The sequence below is a fragment of the Symphalangus syndactylus genome, chromosome 3, assembly GCF_028878055.3.
Source record: "Symphalangus syndactylus isolate Jambi chromosome 3, NHGRI_mSymSyn1-v2.1_pri, whole genome shotgun sequence".
Taxonomy (NCBI): Eukaryota; Metazoa; Chordata; class Mammalia; order Primates; family Hylobatidae; genus Symphalangus; species Symphalangus syndactylus.
The window spans coordinates 95472179-95497736 of NC_072425.2; the positions used below are offsets into that span (position 1 = coordinate 95472179).

The 25558-nt window shown below is 33.4% G+C and overlaps 1 protein-coding gene across 13 annotated transcripts in view; it reads left to right on the forward strand.

The window, feature by feature from the left end:
• Positions 1–25558, forward strand: part of DGKB (diacylglycerol kinase beta) — a 799436-nt gene that overhangs the window by 589306 nt on the left and 184572 nt on the right. For all 13 annotated transcript variants that reach the window (XM_055272542.2, XM_055272541.1, XM_055272544.1 and 10 more), the window contains 2 exons: positions 17343–17433; positions 23996–24191. In XM_055272542.2, the coding sequence (XP_055128517.1) occupies positions 17343–17433; positions 23996–24191 (287 nt within the window). The remainder of the gene's footprint in view (positions 1–17342; positions 17434–23995; positions 24192–25558) is intronic.

Genomic DNA, 25558 nt, shown 5'->3' on the forward strand with positions numbered 1-25558 from the left:
GTTTTGGGTTTTTCTTGTATATACACTCTAAGAATGAGAAGAGGTGGAGAGAGTGGTACATTAATTCTAAGTTATATAAGCAATCTAATCTCACATTTAGCTAAATAAAAGTTATAAGCAATATGAGGGCAGAAACTTTATATATTTTAATCATTGATGAATTTCTGGCAACTAGAATAGTGCTTCATGCATAACAGGTATTCAATAAATACTTGTTGAATGAATGAATTAATGAGCAAAAATAATAGGCATTATTTTCTGTGGTCTTCCCTTTTATGTTCATTGGGAAGTTGTCATTTTTTCTCATCTGTCTCAAATGATTAAATTCCAGATTTTTAGAGAAATGGCTAAATAAGAAATAGAGGTCCTGCTCACATATGTTGTTCAATGAATTCTTGATAATCAACTGCCAAAATGTAGGGACACTAAAACTTATAAGTAAGAATAATCTTTATGATTTATTTTATGAATATTTGATCACCCACTAAAAGGAGCCTCCAGGAGAATTTGCTTTCTTACTGATTGGTACAAAATGACAGTAATGTATTTTCCCTAATCTCTGTAATCTGTTCAGTATAGAAAGCGTATGTAAATGAGTCACTAACCTAAATGAGTGACCGTAAATATCCAATAAATATTCAGAATTTGATTTCAATACTGTATCTAGATTCAGACTGCAGTACTATTTCTCTGGACAAGAGTCTCACTTTGTTCTGACTCATGTAAAAATACAGGTCTTTTTAAAATTTAAATCTGGTAAATGAATGCTACATGTTGCTAGTATTTTAATATAGGAAAAAAGGGTGATTTGGCTATTTGTTGATGGTAATGCAAATTGAAACTAGTTTTATCTTATAAAACTATTCCCAATTGGAATTCATCTCCATTTATTATCTGTTTATATGGACATAATTTTAAATAGGAGAAAATGGTATAAGGGTAGGCATATTTTAAAACTAAAACAGTAGATAATATTGGAGAGAAAAAGAGAGGGGATGTTTCCTTTACGTACATCTTAGAATGATCTAACATGTACTTGAATGTACTGGCAAAATGATTAATCCCCAAATGACAATTCCTACATCTGTCAATTAGTTTATGTACAAGTCAGCTTGAATATTTTATATAAATTATAGCATCATGACTGGCAACAAAAACAGATCATGATATTTCAGGGAGTCATCTGAGTCCCTCAAGATGTAAATCAATGACAAAAAATGCAATCTAAATAATAATGGATTTACTGATTTATGTGTTAGACTATAGAATTATTCAATTTGATTAAAAATATCAATATTTTCAATATAATTCAAGTAGCCTGATTCTTATTTCTTATGATTTTTATACCAGATAATTAATGTGTATGTAAAACCACTCTTCCATAGCATTAGAAAAAGGAGAACTGTTGTTTTTTCTGTTTCTAGCATGAGAGAAGTTTTAAGGTGATTGGCATTTTCAAAATGCAAAGTTATGCTTCTTGTTACAGAATTGGAAAAAGACTGCTGATGTGTGAAGAAAAACAAAAGGTAAAGAACACTTAACTAATTTTCAGAGAACAGAAACAAGTTTTATTAGAAGGATTTTTTTTAAGTTGTGAAGCTGTGGTAGTCTTCACAGAATATAGTAAAGGAAATAATGTGTGAAGGAGCTAGAGAGGTGTAATTTTTTCTCGATTTTTGCAAGTTTTACAAAATATAGCATCTAAAAATTGGTTAGGAAAAATATATGTAGCAGACATAATATGTTCTAATGTTACATAATTAGTGATTTAAAATTCTTCTATACCACTGAAGACAATTGAGAAGTATTAACTGGTCTTTCAGTGATGAAAGTAAACGTGTTTTTCCAAAATACATGTATACTCCTTTTTTCTCACATGTTGAACTCCCTATGTTGCATTTTGAGATTGCTTTGCCTAGTGATTTGGGGTGTCATTAATATTTGAATATGCCAAGTAAATGTTATTAAACAAGGTTATCTAGTTTAATAATCTGAGTCCCCTTCAGATATTTGTTAGATGCCCAAAGTTACCAATTGATGTCTCTTCTAGTTGTAAAAAGTTGCCCATGATTCAGGATGGGAAATCTCAGCTGTCTTTGAAGTCTACTGAAACATCTACATTAAATTAACTTCCCTGAAACTTAGTAGGTGCTCCTTAAATATCTGTTGAACTCTATTAAAACTAATGAACTTTATATTATATATATATACTGTAAGTTCTAGGGTACATGTGCGCAACATATTACATAGGTATACGTGTGCCATGTTAGTTTGCTGCACCCATTAACTCATCATTTACATTTGGTATTTCTCCTAAAGCTATCCCTCCCCCAGCCCCCAACCCCATGACAGGCCCCAGTGTGTGATGTTCCCCTCCCTGTGTCCAAGTGTTCTTATTGTTCAATTCCCACCTATGAGTGAGAACATGTGGTGTTTGGTTTTCTGTCCTTGTGATAGTTTGCTGAGAATGATGGTTTCCAGCTTCATCCATGGCCCTGCAAAGGACATGGACTCATCCTTTTTATGGCTGTATAGTATTCCATGGTGTATATGTGCCACATTTTCTTAATCCAGTCTATCATTGAAGGACATTTGGGTTGGTTCCAAGTCTTTGCTATTGTGAATAGTGCTGCAATAAACATACGAGTGCATGTGTCTTTATAGTAGCATGATTTATAATCCTTTGGGTATGTATCCAGTAATGGGATCGCTGCATCAAATGGTATTTCTAGTGCTAGATCCCTGAGGAATCGTCACACTGTCTTCCACAATGGTTGAACTAATTTACACTCCCACCAACAGTGTAAAAGCGTTCCTATTTCTCCACATCCTCTCCAGCATCTGTTGTTTCCTGACTTTTTATGATCACCATTCTAACAGTGTGAGATGTTATCTCATTGTGGTTTTGATTTGCATTTCTCTGATGACCAGTGATGATGAGCATTTTTTCATGTGTCTGTTGGCTGTATAAGTGTCTTCTTTTTAGAAGTGTCTGTTCATATCCTTTGCCCACTTTTTGATGGGGTTGTTTGCTTTTTTTCTTGAAAATTTTTAAGTTCTTTGTAGATTCTGAATATTAGCCCTTTGTCAGATGGGTAGATTGCAAAACTTTTCCCCCATTCTGTAGGTTGCCTGTTCACTCTGATGGTAGTTTCTTTTGCTGTGCAGAAGCTCTTTAGTTTAATTAGATCCCACTTTCAATTTTGGCTTTTGTTGCCATTGCTTTGGTGGTTTAGTCATGAAGTCCTTGCATATGCCTATGTCCAGAATGGTATTGCCTAGGTTTTCTTCTAGGGTTTTTATGGTTTCAGGTCTAACATTTAAATCTTTAATCCATCTTGAATTAATTTTTGTATAAGGTGTAAGGAAAGGATCCAGTTTCAGCTTTCTCCATATGGCTAGCCAGTTTTCCCAGCACCATTTATTAAATAGGGAACACCTTCACCATTGCTTGTTTTTGTCAGGTTTGTCAAAGATCAGTTGGTTGTAGATGTGTGGTGTTATTTCTGAGGCCTCTGTTCTGTTCCATTTATATATATGTGTGTGTGTGTGTGTGTGTGTGTGTGTGTGTGTGTGTGTTTTGGTACCAGTACCATGCTGTTTTGGTTACTGTAGCCTTGTAGTATAGTTTGAAATCAGGTAGTGTGATGTTTCCAGCTTTGTTTTTTTTGCTTGGGATTGTCTTGGCAAGGTGGGCTCTTTTTTGGTCCCATATGAACTTTAAAGTAGTTTTTTTCCAATTCTGTGGAGAAAGTCATTGGTAGCTTGATGGGGATGGCATTGAATCTATAAATTACCTTGGGAAGTATGGTCATTTTCACGATTCTTCTTATCCATGAGCATGGAATGTTCTTCCATTTGTTTGTGTCCTCTTTTATTTCATTGAACAGTAGTTTGTAGTTCTCCTTGAAGAGGTCCTTCCCATCCCTTGTAAGTTGGATTCCTAGGCATTTTATTCTCTTTGTAGCAATTGTTAATGGGAATTCACTCATGATTTAGCTCTGCTTGTCTGTTATTGGTGTATAGGAATGCTTGTGATTTTTGTGCATTGATTTTGTATCCTGAGACTTTGCTGAAGTTGCTTATCAGCTTAAGAAGATTTTGGGTGAGATGACGGGGTTTTCTAAATACACAATCATGTTATCTGCAAACAGGGACAATTTGACTTCTTTTCCTTATTGAATATGGCTAACTAGAATAAACAATGTAGAGAAGACTTTAAATGACCTGATGGAGCTGAAAACCATGGCACGAGAACTACATGAGGCATGCACAAGCTTCAATAGCTGATTCGATCAAGTGGAAGAAAGGGTATGAGTGATTGAAGATCAAATTAATGAAATAAACCAGGAAGTTTAGAGAAAAAAAGGGTAAAAAGAAATGAACAAAGCCTCCAAGAAATATGGGACTATGTGAATAGACCAAATCTACATTTGACTAGTGTACCTGAAAGTGATGGGGAGAATGAAACCACGTTGGAAAACATTCTTCAGGATATTATCCAGGAGAAGTTCCCCAAACTAGCAAGGCAGGCCAACATTCAAATTCAGGAAATACAGAGAATGCCACAAAGATACTCCTCGAGAAGACCAACCCCAAGACACATAATTGTCAGATTCACCAAAGTTGAAATGAAGGAAAAAACGTTAAAGGCAGCCAGAGAGAAAGGTTGGGTTACCCACAAAGGGAAGCCCATCAGACTAACAGCAGATCTCTCTGCAGAAACTCTACAAGCCAGAGTGGGGGAGCAATATTCAATATTCTTAAAGAAAAGAATTATCAACCCAGAATTTCATATCCAGCCAAACTAAGCTTCATAAGTGAAGGAGAAATAAAATCCTTTACAGACAAGCAAATGCTGAGAGATTTTTTCACCAACAGGCCTGCCTTACAAGAGCTCCTGAAGGAAGCACTAAACATGGAAAGGAACAACCAGTACCAGCCACTGCAAAAACATGCCAAATTATAAAGACCATCAGTGCTATGAAGAAACTGCATCAACTAAAATAACCAGCTAATATCATAATGACAGGATCAAATTCACACATAACAATATTAACCTTAAATTTAAATGTGTTAAATGCCCCAATTAAAAGACACAGACTGGAAAATTGGATAAAGAGTCAAGACCCATTGGTATGCTGTATTCAGGAGACTCATCTCACGTGCAAAGACACACATAGGCTCAAAATAAAGGGATGGAGGAAATCTACCAAGCAAATGGAAAGCAAAATAAAGCAGGGTTTGCAATCCTAGTCTCTGATAAAACAGACTTTAAACCAACAAAGATCAAAAGAGACAAAGAAGGCCATTACATAATGGTAAAGTGATCAATTCAACAAGAAGAGCTAACTATCCTAAATATATATGCACCCAATACAGGAGCACCCAGATTCATAAAGCAAGTCCTTAGAGACCCACAAAGGGACTTAGACTCCCACACAATAATAATGGGAGACTTTAACACCCCACTGTCAATATTAGATCAATGAGACAGAAGGTTAACAAGGATATCCAGGACATGAACTCAGTTCTGCAACAAGCAGACCTAATAGACATCCACAGAACTCTGCACCCCAAATCAACAGAATATACATTCTTCTCAGCACCATATCGCACTTATTCCAAAATTGACCACATATTTGGAAGTAAAGCACTCTTCAGCAAATGTAAAAGAACAGAAATAACAGCAAACTGTCTCTCAGACCACAGTGCAATCAAATTAGAACTCAGGATTAAGAAACTTACTCAAAACCACACAACTACATGGAAACTGAACAACCTGCTCCTGAATGACTACTGGGTAAATAATAAAATGAAGGCAGAAATAAAGATGTTCTTTGAAACCAATAAGAACAAAGACACAATGTACCAGAATCTCTGCGACACATTTAAAGCAGTGTGTAGACGGAAATTTATAGCACTGAATTCCCACAAGAGAAAGCAGGAAAGATCTAAAATCCACACCCTAACATCATAATTAAAAGAACTAGAGAAGCAAGGCCGGGCGCGGTGGCTCACGCCTCTAATCCCAGCACTTTGGGAGGCCAAGGTGGGCAGATCACGAGGTCAGGAGATCGAGACCATCCTGGCTAACACAATGAAACCCGTCTCTACTAAAAATACAAAAAATTAGCTGGGCGTGGTTGCGGGCGCCTGTAGTCCCTGCTACTCGGGAGGCTGAGGCAAGAGAATGGCATGAACCTGGAAGGTGGAGCTTGCAGTGAGCCAAGATCATGCCACTGCACTCCAGCCTGGGCAATAGAGCGAGACTCCATCTCAAAAAAAAAAAAAAAAAAAAGAACTAGAGAAGCAAGAACAAACAAATTGAAAAGCTAACAGAAGGCAAGAAATAACTAAGATCAGAGCAGAACTGAAGGAGTTAGAGACACAAAAAACCCCTCAAAAAATAAATGAATCCAGGAACTGGATTTTGAAAAGATCAACAAAATTGATAGACAGCTAGAAAGACTAATAAAGAAGAAAAGAGGAAAGAATCAAATAGATGTGATAAAAAATGATAAAGGGGATATCACCACTGATCCCACTGAAATACAAACTACGATCAGAGAATACTATAAATAACTCTATGCAAATAAACTAGAAAATCTAGAAGAAATGGATAAATTCCTGGACACATACACCCTCCCAAGACTAAACCAGGAAGAAGTAGAATCTTTGAATAGACCAATAATAGGCTCTGAAATTGAGGCAATAATTAATATCCTACCAACCAAAAAAAGTCCAGGACCAGATGGATTCACAGCCGAATTCTACCAGAGGTACAAAGTGGAGCTGGTACCATTCCTTCTGAAACAATCCAATCAATTGATTGGAAACAATTCCAATCAATAGAGAAAGAGGGAATCTTCCCTAACTCATTTTATGAGGCCAGCATCATCCTGATACCAAAGCCTGGCAGAGACACAACAACAAAAAAGAGAATTTTAGACCAATATCCCTGATGAAGATTGATGCAAAAATCCTCAATAAAATACTGGCAAACCAAATCCAGCAGCACATCACAAAGCTTATCCACCATGATCAATTCGGCTTCATCCCTGGGATGCAAGGCTGGTTCAACATACACAAATCAATAAATTTAATCCATCACATAAATAGAACCAACAACAAAAACCACATGATTATCTCAATAGATGCAGAAAGGGCCTTTAACAAAATTCAAGAGCCGTTCATGCTAAAAATTCTCAATAAACTAGGTATTGATGGAACGTATCTCAAAATAATAGGAGCAATTTATGACAAATCCACAGCCAATATAATACTGAATGAGCAAAAACTGGAAGCATTCCCTTTGAAAACCAGCACAAAACACGGATGCCCTCTCTCACCACTCCTATTCAACATAGTGTTGGAAGTTCTGGCCAGGGCAATCAGGCAAGAGAAAGAAATGAACTTTATATTCTTATATTCTCACACATTTATATGCTTATATTCTCACACATTGTTTAATTGTGCTTAAACAATTGATTGACTTAATGCATTCAATAAAGACCACTAAATAGGATGGGGGTGGTGTAGAAAGAGAGAGAGGGAGGGAGGGGGAGAGAGGGAGAGAGCCACGAAAGCCAACTGGTGAATGGCAGAAAGGGGATGGGGGAACAAGCAATTCTTCCACTATTTGCTGTCTAGCTCAACACAGTCAACTAGTATAATCCAGCTAGTTGTTTCTGCTGCCTAGGAAGGTTATTTGGGTTTTCCAGTGGGCACTATCTTGATTATGTGATCATCCATAGTCCGGAGTCTCACTCTCATCTTGGTAAATGTGGAAACATAATTGAATCATGACACCCAGAAATGGTCAGGCTCCTATTCACTTGCTCAACTTTATCTACTATAAAATTTATATACCACTTAATATATAGGGGAGGTGATGATAATTCCTTTCCAAGGATTCAGATACACAATTCCATAATTTAAGACATCCCATTAATTATATCAAAACCATAGAAAGCCAGATTAACTTCCAGATTGCTTGGTAACTGTGGAATTTCAGCAAAAGAACCTTTGGAAGGCCTGGCCAATTTCTTTTTAAGGAAGACTCTCAAATTGCTTTTATTGTATACACACATACTGTCTTGTGTATCTTCTTTATAGCACTTGATCTCAATTTATATTAAAAAATTTAATTTAATGTATTTTTTCTAATACAAAGTAAGTGTTATGCAGAAATCTCTTCTTGTATAAACATAATTCCAATTCTTATCACAGTACTGGACCTATAGTAAATGCTCAGATTGTTGAATAAATGAATTTCTATTCTACCAGACAGAGGGTTATGCTAACCTCCCCTGATATCCAAAGTCAGGAGTGGAAACATGCTAATATCTGCATTTGTAGTGCCCTCTTATTTTTTAAAACTTATTGAAAACAATTTTTGTTTGTTGGACACTTTTTATTTATGAATGTAATTCAGTTAAATAAACTACAGCTTTTTGTGTATATAAGAACACATACCTTATTACATTTTGCTATCAATTTTCACTAGGCTGTACATGTTCCTATTTATATTATAGAGAAATACCCTATCTTAAATATTTTTACAGATAATCTCAGACATCAAGGTATATTTTATTAATTCAAACACCACAAGATGACTCTATTTGTAAGTTATTGGATGCGGGATGGAGGAAGATGAAAAGTGTCAACTTACCACTCACTGGTCTATATACACTTCATTGACAATGATAAAATATCAGATGCAAATTGGGAGCACTCCAAAAAAGCAGTGTTTTATGTTTTTTAAAAAAATTATTTCACGCATGTAAGTGTGAAAATGACTCTTAGAAAATTTAGGGGGACAGCAAGTCAGATGAGGAAAGCATATTCAGTGATATTTGCATGTCTTGGCACAAGATAAAAACAAGGAATTATGCTGAACAGAAATTCTCTACTTTACCTCCTTTATTTCAGCCACTACCAAGTTTCACATTTAGAAAAATAGTATTGTATGAAAAATATATCACTTCATTTAGGTTTTCTAATATCTCAATAATATATGTGAAAATTCTCTTATAAAACATAATGAGTTATGTTTTGAGTGTGCTTTGGCTGCAAGTGACAGAATATGCAAAATAAATAATGATTCTATTTATGTATCTCTCATAAGTAAAAATTCAGAGACTATTTCAAGGTTGCTGATGAGCCAGTTCAGCTCTGTCCAGAATCTGGGTCATCTCTGGATTTCCCTTGTCTTTTCCTTCATAGGGGCAAGATGGCTGCCTTCATCTCCACTTATTTTTCCTTGACAACATGCAAAAACAGGAAAAGAGGGGCAGAGCTTTTACTTTGTATGTGTCTTGATCAGAGAAAAAAATCTTTCCTAGATGCCCATGGTATACTTCCCTCAGGTTCCATTAGTCAGCTCTAGGTTACATTGTCTTCATTGGCTTATTTCAGAAGAGGGAAATAAAAGCACTTAAACAGAAATATGAACAAAGGTGTCATCTAATGATGACCTTTCTGGCCTAAAACATTTTCCTTATGGCTCAGGAAAAAAAGGTTCAAGTGATGCTGCATTCATTATTGTATATAATGAGAGACATTTGGGAAAAAAGCTAGGGTTTCTTGAGTTAGATTTTGCTACTTCCCATAAAATGTTGGAAGCATCACTTCTAAGCTCATTTGAGACAGTGCTATGATCCGTAACAACAGCAATTACTACTATCATACATTTCATTAAATCTTTCTAACAAATTTCTTAGGGACACTTTTATTATTATGAAACATTTATTTGTTTTGTGTGTGTGTGTGTGTGTTTGTTTTTGTTTGTTTGTTTTTGAGACAGAGTTTTGCTCTTTTTACCCAGGCTGGAGTGCAATGGCACGATCTCAGCTCACTGCAGCCTCCGCCTCCCGGGTTCAGACGATTCTCCTGCCTCAGCCTCCCGAGTAGCTGGGATTACAGGCACGCACCACCATGCTGGGCTAATTTTTGTATTTTTAGTAGAGACTAGGTTTCACCATGTTGGTCAGGCTGGTCTCAAACTCCTGACCTCGTGATCTGCCTACCTCTGCCTCCCAAAGTGCTGGGATTACAGGTGTGAGCCACTAATAGTAAAGATTTAATTATTATTGAAATGTATTCAATTCTCAACATGATTGGTTATTGTTTAAACATTTTACAGGTTTCATTTTACGTTTCAAATAATTATGATCTTATCACTGCTCTTAGGGACTTTGTGTACCTTTTTGGTATGACTCTGCAATGTGGGATCACTACTACTTATATACTTTTTCCATTTTTGCTCTGTTAATTAGTTCTAATATACAATACAAATAGAGAACTAGAGAACATTTAGGTAAGAAATAATTAGTATTATGATAGAAAATTCTTACACATCAAAACACTTAAATAACCACTTTTTTTTCCATAGGGAATTGTTGAAATAATTAAAAACTAAAATATTTGATCTTTGGGTGCATCCCTTTCTTACACTTACATATAAAAAAAGTTTCTTTACTCCTGTAAAAGTAATTCAGGTTAAAAATTATAGTTTTAGAATATCCATCTTTTCTTTTACAAACTAAGATGGAGTAGCATATGATTCTGTCTGAAGTTTCTATAGCTTGTTTCATTGTCTCCCTGGGACTTAACAAGCACATCTTATGAATGAGCATGAGATAGAAGCATTTTTATCTTTCATTTGAATAAATTTATATCTCTACCTGTTGTCTAGAAATCTGAAAAATGTTTGCCTTCTTCAGTGTGAATATTAAATGTCTCCACTGCAGTGATCATAGCTGTTTTTCTTCCTTATAGAATAATATTGTCAACATTATTCTCTTACTCCAAAAAAAGTACACATTTCTGTGAACAAAAAAGCCTAGGTTTAGGAGTTTAAATAAAATGGAGTTCTTTCTATAACATGTGTAGAATTTAGGGTCACTTCCACCACTAATGTGTTCATCTGAATAGCAATTGCCATAAAATTGTAGTTTCAAGTTTCTACAAGCAAATGCATAACTTTTTATATACTTAAATTTGATACTATAATTTTTAAAAATTTGAGTAAAAGTTCCCATTCATGCCACTATTACATACTTTGAGCAACCTTTTTCGTAACTCTTTATTGGTGAATTTATAGTTGCCAATCAAAAAAATTACATTGCTGATTTTATTCAACTGGGCCAGGACTTAGTTCTTAACAAATACCTATGGCCATAGTTCATACAGATGACATTTAACTTCCCAGGGGACTTCAAGAAGTGATGAAAAACAAACTACAAATGTATCCTCCCTTTCCCTCTGCACTGACCTAGGGCTCGTTTGCCGACCAGGCTCCCTGTGCCCTGCCAACATTCTGTCTGCTGCAGCTACTCTGGGAGTGCTTTTCCCTCCCTGAACTGCAGCTTTCAGACACTGCTCATTCACTGGTGAATCAGGTCCCACTGGGGCCCTTCCATTTGACTTGTGGTATATTTTTTAAAGTAATACCTCACTACATTTAGGAATAAATGAGTAACCCTATAACCCATGTTTAGTGTAATGTTTCTTGGCAATGAAAAAGTGAATAAAACTGAATTGATTCTATGACATAAATGTACCCACTTTAAACACTTACTCTGCAGTATTACTATAAGTCAACCTTTCCCATTAACCAGCTTAGTTAAGCAAGTCCAAATTCCTGCTATGCTTCAAGGGTATGCCATAGAATTATGAGACTGTTTTAGTATTAAAATAAAGTTATTGAATAACATAGTTAAAGACTATGTTCTCCACAAGAAAATTATTTTAAAACCAGATTTGAAATGACACATAAAATATTTTAATAACAGGACAAAAGTGAAAACAACTAATAAAAAAGATAGGATTTCTGAAACATCCTTAGTAATTAAATATTTAATTTCATTTTAACTAAGCTACTTAGAATATTATGATTTTGTTTTTATTTGAAAAGCAAAGATCAAAAGAGATTTATTTTCTCCTCGGTTGAGCATGTTATCCATACAGTATAGGTCAAATTACTTAGTTAACGATGCTTGAAAATGGGTTCAGTAACTAGTAGAAGTCTTTCTGTTTTATACATGATAAATTATCTTCCTATGCCACCTAAATCCCCACTAAATACATGAAAAATAATAAAACAAATGCACCTGTAAAATAAAAATATGACCTCTCAGAGTAATTTCACTAAGTTAAAACTTTTTTTGTTGGTTATGACTTTTGAGCCTTCTACAGTAAGACAAATGAGATAATTTCATCGTCCTCTGTATGTTGCATCTTTGTTAGAAATGGGTTTCATGTCTAATTAGGATACTTTGTATTCTTTTTGGAAAATGCACAGGTACTTTACAGTTTCGTTTGTTTGTTTTGTTTTATGTTTGCTGCATTAATGTTACTAAGCCGATGAAAGCCAAAATAAAAGATCTGTAAGGCAGGAAGAAAAACTCCAAGGAAAATATATTGCTGGAATTAAATTACCCATTTGAAAGTTAAAAACTTGAAGAACTGAATATTAACTAAATTTCATAGCAACAAGAAGGATTTTGCTTGAACAAAGTCTCTGATAGTTCACATTACTCAGGATATGTAAAAGGAGCAAAATTACAGTTAGTATGAAAATGCCAGGTAAATGGGAGCAAATTTCTTCGTCTTTACCTGACTATCTGGTAGCCAAGCACTTTGAGCATGAAATAGAAACTTGTAGATTTACAATTACATTCATTGGCATAGGGTTTACTATGTCAATTCAAATAATAATTATATGAATAACTTTTGTGAGGTTTATAGGACCTTTGTTACTTTCCTTGGAGTCACACAATCTGTCCAAGAATACGATAAATTTGACTTTGCTGTGACCATTTCACAATAGGTTAAATGTCGAGTTACCATATTCTTAAAGTCCAAAGCTATGTTTTCACTGACAAATTTGAGTTTGAATTATTTGGATCATTTTCTAATGTGAACCATAAAAGTAGATAGCATAAATGCTTAAATGTGCTTTTTTGCATTTCTACAACCTAAAACCAGTTTGGTTGAAAAAAATAAAATTTAACAGCCTTTAATTTGTCATGTGGAATCTGATACCATGTGCATTTTATTACCTCCATATATTTATCTAAGTGAAACATAAAATGGTTGTAATAATGGAGAATTTAAAGTAGCTTTTGCACATGAGCAGTAATGCTAACTAATATGGTGAATAAGAGCTGAATGTAAATTCTCAGAATTTCTGTTTCTTGTGATATGTTTGCTAAAGTGAGTATATCTTGGATAACTGATAGAAACACACATAATCCTAATTACGCTGTGAAGAACTTTGATGGACATAATGGAAATACAGGGAATAATCATTTCTATACAAGCCAAAGCCTCATATATATATTTGTAAAATTTTCAAACTACAATACAGTGTACATTAGATCACAGAACCTGCCAAAATATAAACCCATATCTCTTTTTATGCTGGATTTAGACTCTGGTATTCTCGTCTATGCATTCAGAGATAATCTAGGTATGGCATAAATCAGTAAAATCAAATATCACCAGTTCCTATTGATTCTACCTCATTTATAGCTCTTGAATTGAGCCCCTCTTTTCCATTTCTGTTGCCATTTAGTTAGGCCTTCAATTATATTTTATATGAATTATTCCAATAACTACAGTTCTCTTAATGACACCAGCATTTCAACACTCCAGCCCATTTTTATGTTTCTGCCAGATTTGTTTGCCCATAAAACAAAGTTCACCATGTCACCCCTCTGCTAATAAACTTCTGTCAGCTTCTTCTTAATCATAACGTCAAGTCTAAAACCATTAACTTGGTTTACACGTTCTGAAACAGACCCTACCACACTTGTTAGTTGGTATTTAGCCTACTCTTAAATCATACAGCACTCCCAAAGATGCACAGAACTTCTCTCTTCTTCTTTCTCTGCTTGCCTTCTACTACTTATTCATTCACATGCTACCTTTTATTCTAAAGCTTGCAGGACTCTTGAGATAAAATTAGCTGAATCATTGAAGTATGTTCCTACAATACTTGGCTCATATTTCATTTAGAAATTCAATTTATTATTTTTCATAATAGACCAATGTTTTCATGTTCAGCTTTATTGGGGTACAAATCACATGAAAATTATATATATTCAAGACTTTTTTTACTTTTTTTTTTTTAGTCATTCTGTTAAGTGTGGGGTGATATCTCATTGTGGTTTTAACTTATATTTCTCTAAAAGCTAATGTTGTTGAGCATCTGTACATGTTTTTTTTTTCATCTGTATATCTATTTTGGTGAAATGTCTGTTTATGTCTTTTCTTGCTTTCTAATTAAATTGTTTGGGTTGTTTTTACTGCCAAATCATCGGAGTTCTTTATATATTCTAAATACTAGTCCTTTGCTATGATGCATTCATACCATGTACTACTACTCAGTGATAAAAGGAAGAAATTGTTGATACGTGAAACAACCTGGATGAATCTAAGTGAGAAATTCAAATGCCAAACTTTGCTTATTATATGAGTCCATTTATATCCATTCTTGAAATAACAAAATTATTTAACTAGAGAACAGATTAGTGGTGATCGAAGGAAAGGAGGGAGTGGGGGCAGGTGGAAGTGGATGTGGTTATAAAAGAGCAACATGAGGGAACCTTGTGGTGATGGGAATATTCTGCATCTTGACTGTATCAATGTCCGCATTGTGGTTGTCCTGTTGTACTACAGTTTGCAAGATATTTTCATTGGGAGAAACTGTAATGGGCACATTGGACTCCTCTGTGTTACTTTTTACAACTGCACGTGAATCTAAATTTATCTCAAAATAATGTCTATTTATTATTCTCCAGCTTTATTAAGGTACAATTTACAAATTTTAAAAAATTATATATATATATTCAAGATGTACATTATGTTTTCATATATTGTGAAATAATTATCACAGTGAAGCTAATTACATATCCATGACTTCACATAGAAACTTATAATCTACTACTCTAGTTAATTTCAAATATGTAATACATTATTTTCCCCCTTGCTACCATACATTATTATTAACTATAGCCACCATACTGTACATTAGGTCTCCAAAACTTACTTATCTTATAACTGTAAGTTTACATCCTTTGACCAACATTTCCTTATTTCCCCCAATCCTTGACCCCTGATAACCACAGTTGTACTGTTTGCTTCTATATATTTGCCTTTTTTTGATTCTGCATATAAGTGAGATCATGCAAGATTTGTCTTTCTGTTCTGGCTTCCTTCACTTAGCATAAGGTCCAACAATACCTCTTTGAGGTATTGATTTCATTTCTTTGGGGTATATATACAGAAGAGAGATTGCTGGATCATATGGTTGTTCTATTTTTTAATTTTTTGAGGAAACAGTACTGTTTTCCATAATGGCTGTACAAATTTGTTTTCTCATTAACAGTATACAAATGTTCCCTTTTGTCCACACCCTTGCCAGTACTTGTTATCTGAGGTGTTTTTGAAAATAGCCATCCTAACAAAAAAGAGGTGATATCTAATTGTGGTTTTGAGACAGTGTAGGGAAGAGACTCAGTCCTAGCACATAAGGTCCATAATAACTAAGATCCCAGTGAAACTCACATGTCCAGGCATACTCCCTCCATTACCTTCCTGCCTCCCTTAACAAACTGATATGCCCATAAGTTTATAACATTCTGAGCTCCTTGGGGACAAAGGTAATTGCATTTATATTTGTGTCTATAGTACTTAACACAGTGAATGTTCTCATTAAACTTTTGTTGAATGAATGAATGAATCCTGGAAGGTCTGGAGAAAAGAATAACACAGAAATATTATTAGAAAGTTGCTGAATATGGAAAGACTATTCCAATAGTCATAAAATATTCATTAAGAATGTCTTCAGACCTCTTTGTATAAACCAATATTTTTCTCTCCATCTATAGAATGATATGTTTTTCATCAGAATGATAAATCTCAATAGTAAAATATTTTAATTTTACATGACTTCAGTGTGTAAATTTATAAAAGCATATCCATTCTGTAAAATAGATATTTACATTATTTTAATATAGACGCATATGTAGATACAGGCCCACAAATCTTGTCATTAAATATTTACCTCTAACCTATCTCACTAGCTATCATCTGTTTATATCTGCTCACATATATGAAATAAGGCCATAAACTAAGTCAAATATTCTCTGTAAAAGAATTAAGATTCATGGTGCTAGAATCCTATGAAACTTATACTGACCTTCAGATTACTGGCCTGAATATGACTGATTCATGAAGGGATTGTGAATTTTGTAAGCAAATAAAACCTTGTGAGAGCCTAAACATTATTGACTATGTTTAGATAGATAATATAACATTACTTTGTATTTTATAATTTTATATCAGAGAACTCTGCATAATAATAAGCACTCTATTGGATTTAACATAGCATAATAATAAGCACTCTATTAGGTTTAATGTCATTTTCCAAACCAATAATAGGCTTGAATTAAGTAGTAAGGCCCTTGCCAAATGTCTTTTTAATTGTCAAAATGTTTTACATTCTAATGTAAGAAGCAGATATCAATATTTTTAAGTCAAACAGAATGCTTTGATTTGATATGAGAGACATACTCAAATACCATAACAAAAACTTCTTTGTTTCATTTCTATGTGTGAAAATGTCTGTCACTTACATGTATTGTCTTCTAATTGAGGGCATGATCACTGTTAGAATTATGTATAATCAAATACTGCATTTTTTCACAAGAATAAAATTTCAAATCCAATACTAGATAATATAAAAATCTATTTGACCTTTGTAAAATTACATTAAGTGATAATAAATTTAATTACCTGGTACAAAAAGCCAAAAATATCAAGTCATAGAAGAAAATAAATTTTGAGTCTTTTACTTTCAGATTAAATACTGAAATTATTTTAATTATATTTCTTTGCAACTTTTATTGATATAATATTGTTATTACTTTCTTAGTTATTTTATTCTATATTATTAGTTAATTCTTGAAAGAACTAAAAAACTTTATGCTGTATCATAATTTCCCACTATTGTACATTCTTCACTTGTTGCCTAACAACAAGCTAAGAATCATGAGCATTAAAACCATTTTTTAAAATGTGATGAACCCACAAAAAGTTAAAGGTCTGCTTGAGTCTGCTAGATCAACACATTCTTATAATCCCCTCAAGGTCATCATACAGTTTGGCACCAACATTTAAGCTTTGAAAATTATATGACCATCTATTAAATTTTAGATGTCACATGTCCTCAGACCTTTTCTATTTTAATACAAGACAGAGTTAGACCATTTTTTAAAAGATCCCTGTGTTATTGATAATTGCCTAAGGTGCTTCTTCCTTTTCTTTTTCAGAATGAAGAACAAATTTTGGTATTTTGAGTTCGGCACATCTGAAACTTTCTCAGCCACCTGCAAGAAGCTACATGAATCTGTAGAAATAGAAGTAAGAAAAAAATGAATTCTCTCTTGTAATACGATGAAATGGCTTGAGCTTTGTTGTTAGTATATTTGCACTGGAGCCCATGGAATGAAATATATATTAGCAATCCACAGAGACTTACTCAAGATTTTAAATTGTCATTCCTTTCACTCATCTGGAATACAGCACTATCTGACATACTAAAGTTAAGTGTAGATATGGGTTGTTTTATTATAGTATAAAAGAATGAGAAGTGGAACACAACTTTGGAAACCGATGCAGTTGTTACTGGGCACAGTGCAGATAGAAAGGTGTAAGATAAAAGTAGTTGGAAAGAAAAAAGTTGCAGATTACATAAAAAATATTATTTTCGGGTCTCAATATCTTGTAACCTTTAAAACACACTTTGCTAAAATTGTACTTACTTTTATGAATAAAGGTTAAAAAGTATACTTTTCCATTCCATTCCCATTCATTAACTAGGTTTTCTCGGTTCCCAAGGTTGCCATTTCCCCATTACATTTATAGAAAGTGGAAATGCCAAGAAAGAGAGCAAAGATAGCAGAAAAGACACATTTTAAAAAGACTTGGAGCAAATAGGTCTATAAAAAAAAAAAAGACACTGTAGGACTCAAAATTTTGGAGAAATATTATAAAAGAAAATGACTTCATTATATTGAGAGATTTTTAGGGGTTAAAGAAAAAAGAAAAGTTGTATTTTGACAAATGATAAAGACAAAACCAGAGGAACAGAATTATGAAACATGAACACTTAATGACTAGTTGACACGAATTAAGAAACATTGGCTTCAACACTTTTCATTTTAAAAATAAATGCAAAAATTTGCTACTGATACCTAAATCATTAGTTCCTCATATTCAGGTAATAAGTTTGGTAAACAGAAGTAGTTATGGACCACACAATGGCCTGGCTAGGTTCTTCATTATCCTGAATTTCTAATTTGCTGTTATTAATAATACCAAAAAATGATACTACTCTCAGTGCAACCTTTTAGTACTTTTATCTCATCATGATTGGTAAATATAATTAAGTATTAGAATTGATGGTCATGGAATGGGAAAAAACCCTTCATAACGGGATCAGACCATAACCTTTGAAAGGAACATAATTACAGAGGTGAAGGATTTGGGTTCAACATGGACTTTCTGTTACTACTATTTAGGATGATATATCTGTGTATATGTATGATATATGTACATATATAACTGTATATAAAAATGATATATATAACACATATATAACTATATACATGTATATCTATATAACTATATGTGTACTATAGTTATATTTAGTTATATATTATTATATATAATAATATATGACATATATAACTACATTTAGTTATATATTTAGTTACATATTATTATATATGATAATATATGACATATATAACTACATATTATAGTTAAATATATAGTATTAATAGTTATATATGTGTCATATGTATTGTTATATACATATACATATTTATATGTATATGTATTCAATAAAACATATACATTCCCCTTTACTCTTAGAATCATTATTTTTTTAAAAAACTGCTTTATGTACTAGATTTTGAATATTTCTTATCCTCAAAAATTATGCTCAAATACAATTTGCAGCAGAAGCTGAAAAGTTTTAGAAAAATTAGAAGTATGGTTTTAGTTGAATGTAGGTGGAGATCCTGAATCCTCCTGCGCCTCCCTTTACTTTATCCTACCCTTGAGCACAGATTGAAAAGCCGTTGATCTATAGAATAAGATTCTATGTGTCACGAAGTACAAAAAAAAATCTTTAAGACAAGTGTTGTGTTTACAGCAAAAGAATTTTAATGAAAATACATTTGAAAACGGTGATTTGTAATGTGCTAAATAATGATAAAATTAAGTGGTTTTGATCCACAGAGCTTGAGATCTTATAGAAAAACTATTTAGAATGTTCTCCAAGAAATCTGGGCCACTAGAACTAAGTTATGTTGCTCGGAGTGCTGTTTCTACTTACTCTCTCAGCCTGGCCTTCTAGCTCTGCATCCCTGGCTTCTTTTGGGTGCTATTACAATAATATTTATAAATCACAGCCAGCACTGTGTGCGTGCCCCCTTGTATTTTTGCATATCTTGTTGTGTGTGTGTGTGTGTGTGTGTGTGTGTATGGATAGCTAGGCAAAATCTGCTTCTCTGCTCACTTTTTAATGAATCCTGTCTATCATATTAGCAGAATATGCCTTTCTACCCTCAAGGTTATTTTATAATTAAATATAACAAAAACAGCAATTCGAAAATTTGATTGTTTCTGGTTGTTTCCTATTTGTCCTAAAATTATACCTACTATGGTTTGAAAAATATATAACAGAATAAACTACTTCAGTAAAAACAGAACCTCCAGCAATAGATAAATGTTTTATTGGCAGCTTTTTCAAAATCAAACTATCTTTTGTGTGTCTTTTTATTTAATATTTCTCTTTCACATAGTAAGCTCCTTCCAAAGAGGGCAAATATTTGGGTTGATATGAATATCATGGAATAATAGTTAAGGTTTACCTATTATTAACTATCTCACAGGTGATGCTAAACAATGCACATATATTATTTGATTTAGTCTTCATCAAAACCTTATGATACTATTATATCTCCATTGCAGAGATAAGCATTTTCTTCAATAATTTAAGAGAAATAAGAATTATGTTGCTGCCACAATGTTTGAATCTAATGAGCAAATGGATTGAAAATATATGTATTTACACATACATGTAAAGATTTAATGATACACGAAGTAGAATTTTTTAAAGATATTTATCTTCTAACTTTATTACAAAAGATAAAAATAAATTCTTTAAAATTACAAGAAAATATTTTAAAACCAATGTTTATATTAAAGTATTTGGAGGGGTGCAATGTGTGCCTAAGAAACTCAGGTCAGCATTTGGAATTGAAGATACAGAGTTCATGAATGTTTAGTGTGCTCAGAGTACCAGGCAAAGTTAATGAGAGAATAAGAAAGCCTATTCTATAGATATTTCAGTCTTTTGGTTGACAGGGATACTGGGAAAGATGGTAAATTTTAAAGCCAAGAATTTCCATCCCAAAGTACTGATTTATTGTAATTATTAAATACCCCTAGAAACCTAAATGATCCCAAGAATTAATAAATGGCATGAGTAGCATCAAAAACACAAAATAAATTAGCAGGATTCAAAAGACAATATTCTTATTGCTCAGTAACCTGGCAAACAGGGATCTTAAAGGCAATAGCCAGAATTCCCAAGCATAGTCTCTGCCCCATGTGTCCTAATACTGAAATTACCTATAAAGTAATGTTTTAGGTTTCACTGAGTAAAAATAGAAATAATTTTTATCTGATATAGACATAGAATCAGACCTACTATGGAAAAAAATTACAGTTTATCATTAATTGTATCTCATCACATTTACCATCCACACTTAGAGCTCTCCAAAGGTCTTCACGTTTTGAATAGTCCTATCAACTGACATGTTAAGTGGATCTGAAACACTAAAGTCACATATAAAGCTTGTTGTTAACACCTCTGTACAGTGCGACCCAGGACGCACTTATTTATGAAGATTAAAACACATTGGCAGAAAAATTGAAAGCGTCTTCTTTTCTTTTAATTAAATTTGTCTCTGGAATAAGATCTTCTATTTTAAAACTGAAGAGTGGACAATGGCATCCCAGCCTTGCACTCTGTAAATAGCTCCCATAGTACTATATGTTAACGACCTTTTTTCTACCTAATAAAAATATTCAGGATTTACTGACTAACTGAGGCTGCTAGCTTTTAAGCTTTTATATTCTTTTCCTCTGTAGCTACCTTTTTAAAAGTCATAAATCTCAAAGGGAATGAAAATATTATCTGACACAGTACTATAACTTGTTTATATTTCATAGCCTTCACCTCAGCTTTTACTTTCATGCCCTCAACTGGTGTGCTACAATTACTGGTCTCCATCAGAACCAGCACTGAAATTTTCCAGACTAATGAACATAACGTTAAAGTAAACAGAGGAAGGTAGCCTGGGGTCAAGAACAAGTGGAAACAAATCATTAATAAATAGCAATTTATTTAAGTACATTGTCCTGCACTCAAAGGAACATCAATGTTCTTCATCAGTCCTTGTTCTTTGCGACTCTTTGAGAATTTTTTTTTTCACTTCTCAGAGAGCTACTTACTCTGTTTCCCTAAAACTACACATGACAAGACTCTGAAGAGTGAAAACATGAATGATAGCTTACACTCATGTTTTTCAGTTGTCACATGTAACTCAGCTGGTTCAATTCTTTTTTTAAAAAAAAGAAGCCTCTTTGCAACATGTTCTCCTTTTCTGCAGATGAACAAAGGAATCCTCCTTCACTAATTCTGAAAGTAACTTGTCACAGTGGGATTCTAAGGCCTAGTCAAATAATTGTCTTAGTGTACTACCTGCTGTGTTCAATATTGAGTGAAAATGGAAGCCAGGCCCTGACTTCAGCTTATTTCATGATTCTTCTGTTATTTAAATGATTTTAGCCAGTTTGGGGGAAGCCAGACCTTTATAAATTAACAGCAGGGAAATACCAAAGGTGTCAGATTGCATATTTATCATCTTTTTCGTGTAATACTTAAATATGTATTAAGAAGTGACTGACATAAATTAGGCAGATTTCAGAAGCCACAGGCCGTGGCTTGTAGAGGACCCCCTTCTGCTTGACATTTCATCCTTGTCAAAGATCAAATTATTTTAATTTAGGCTGCAAATTATAAGGAATGAAGACTTCTTTGTGGGAATTCCCTGTGGTAATCTGACTTTTGTTGTTACTGCTGCTTGTCAGTGTGCAAAAGATATAATATGCATGCAAATAAGGTTAAAAAATATGTACTATCTAATTATCCAGCCAGTACATTCCACTTGAAGACAGTGGGAGGCCTGACACACAGTATGTGTTTGATTCATTGAGGCCTGCAGGGTATTTACACAAGATTACTTTTAATTATGAAATTAATATCTGTTTATCTAGAATATATAGCGGTAAGTGAGTATACACATGACCAGAATTCTTTAGTAAAAAGAAATCATCTTAATTTAGCACAAGAAAAGGAGGAAAAAAGCACTGCTTTCTGGAAAAAAAAAAAAAAGCATCATCCAGATCTTGGTTTCGCCCTCATTGAAACAAATTAAATGAAAACTTGGCACTTTCTCTAGAATTTGTTTCTATCCCTGCCAAGTAGTCTCAAGATGTGTTTCTTTATTTCACAGTTTTTATTTTTCAGTGAACAAGATGCAATCCTAGCTTCAGTAGGATGAGGCGAATGTGGAAAAAGAGAGGGCTTTTTTTTGTTTTGTTTTGTTTGTTTTTCATCATTTTCATGGAACGCTGTGTCTTCTGAGTTCAAAAATCATGACTGCCATGAGAAATGATGAAGTTAGTGTCAATAATTTTTTCTGTACTAAGACATGGCAAATGAAACAACGCCACTGTAAATATATTTCAATTTAGGAAATGCATATCCCTCACAAAATTCTTTAAAAAACGAAGTGCTTATATCTCTTTTCATATTCACTTATAATTGAAAATGGGATAATAATTTCTAGAATGTGTATTAATAACTAGCATTTTAGAGAAGGCAAATGAATAAATAAATTGTAATTTTAAAAATACGGAATAGTCTTATCACTGTCCACATATGTCCATTAGTGGAAATGAATGGAAAACTCAAAAAACTAAGAAGTGACCACTCTGAATATAACAAAACATTCTTTGTTAGTGAATTTTATATTTTTCATAATCATCAGGGTGTTTTGTCACCAGGAAAATAAGAAAAATTGGGCTGATTAACCTTGTTTTTTTTTTTTTTTTTTTTTAACCATTTTTGCAGCAGCTATAAAATCATTCTGGATTGAAGATCTTTTAACTGCTACTCCTATTTCCCTCACTCAATCTGCCCGGCCCTCCATATTCATTTGGACAACTGTGCCTCTCATGGCCTTTGACATCTCCTTAGGACTTCATCTAGTCCAAGAAACCATCCTTGGTAAATTCAGTGTGATTGAAATCTCTTAGAATCACTGTTTTGAATTTTACTTTTTTTTTTTTAAACGAAAGTCTTTTAAGCTACTTCTTTCTCTGCCCCAAAGGTGTGAGACCATGAGGCATCAATTCTGTTTCTTTATTTTCCCCCAACAGTACCTTGCAGTGTGTATTAAATAGGGGCAATCATCACAATTTCTTCCTAAAATTTGACCACAGTTTCCAGAATTAACCTTTTTGTAACACACTGGAAATTTGCAGCTGGTTAAATATATATGCAGATGCTAACAAGTCTGTCCCAAAGGTTTTCTACAAACAAAGATATACTGGTGATTTAATTTGATCAATTTTAAGGACTACTAGAGATAACTGGCAAATGTTAGGGGCTGTTTTATCTTTTATATTGACTCAGGGTAAGTGTTTAAGTGTTCTTGAAAGGCTTGTTTGGAAATGACAACATTATGGATTTCAACCCACTTATTAAAAGATAAGGAAATGAAAAAGAAGAAATCAGGGAAATAAAATATTCTGTTTCTGTTTCTTTCTTTTTACCGATCAGTGTGATGGAGTACAGATAGATTTAATAAACATCTCTCTGGAAGGAATTGCTATTTTGAATATACCAAGCATGCATGGAGGATCCAATCTTTGGGGAGAGTCTAAGAAAAGACGAAGCCATCGACGAATAGAGAAAAAAGGGTCTGACAAAAGGACCACCGTCACAGATGCCAAAGAGTTGAAGTTTGCAAGTCAAGGTCAGTTTTCTAACAATCAGTTGTTAAATTGCTTGTTAACCTGCTTTCAAAGGCTTCTTGAAAAGTAAAGAGTTTTCCGTTGCACTATAATAATGTATATATTTTTACAGTTGTATTTTTCATATTATGAGATACCCGTGTGTGATTAACTTATATCACAATAGATTCCAACTCAAGTATAAATTGGCTACATTTTTCATTATTCTTCTTTGTATATAGCTCTTCCCACAGAAAATAAAATACATGTGGGGTATTTCGTGGATAATAAAATAGAAGATATTGTATATTAAGCTCTTCTGAAACGTGATTGTCTTAAATAGGACATTTGAGTTACTGGAATAAGGACCTAGTTAAGGCTTTTCTAAGGTTGTGTTATAAGAGATTTTGTTCTTTTTCTGCTTTGGTCAGGCTATGAGATTGAAGCTATTTTACAGAGCTGTTGTTCTAAGTACCATATATAACAGAATGTTTAAATATCCCATGATAAATTTTGGTTGTCTGCTGAATTTTTCCAGAAAGTTAGTAACAACGAGTAGGAGACCTGGGAAACAGAGAGCAGAGACCTAAAAAAAGTAGACTAGACTAACTATGGGTCAGAATTTTCAACTCTATTGTAATATAGTTCTCATTGGGACGTGATACCTAATTCTTAGAGATTTTATAAACTAAGATATCAATGTGATATTCTGATAACTATCATGTCCCAATAGTTTGTGTATGTAATTCTATAATATCATTTTTACCTTCTAGAATTTACCTAATACTATTGATGACATTGAGAAATCAAAACATGTTGTCTCAGCTCAGTGTAGCAAGGACAAAATATGAAGAGATTTCAGTGTTAATGGACTAATATAAATAAATTACTAAAAAATGAAATAGAATAAAGTGAGAAGATGGTTGGTGGGCTTTACGGTGGTGGGCAATAGCTTTATGTTTTGGTGTCTTTGAGTACCTGATTCAAGTTTCAGTAACAAGCAGTGACTTCTTTTATATAAAATTTGGTACCATGAAAGTGGAAAAGATTGATGGAGAAAGTGTTAGGTATTCTCTTGAAAGAAATGCTTATCACAACCTGCCAATGACAGGTGGTTTTGATGCCCTTAAAATGTGTAAGTGATCTTGGAGAACTGTATTAGTACAAGCAAGTTCATAACAAATCAATTAAAAAATAATATACTCAGAATATAACTGTATGAAAATATGGAGGAAAATAATATTTTGAAGGAGAAATATATAGAAAAAATGAGGTTTGTGCTATGTGAATTAGAGGAGGAAAATAAATATAATTATTAGTTACTAGAAGTTATTGAAATTAATTTATATTTGTATTTAAATATACATTTAAATGTAAAATTAGTAGATTT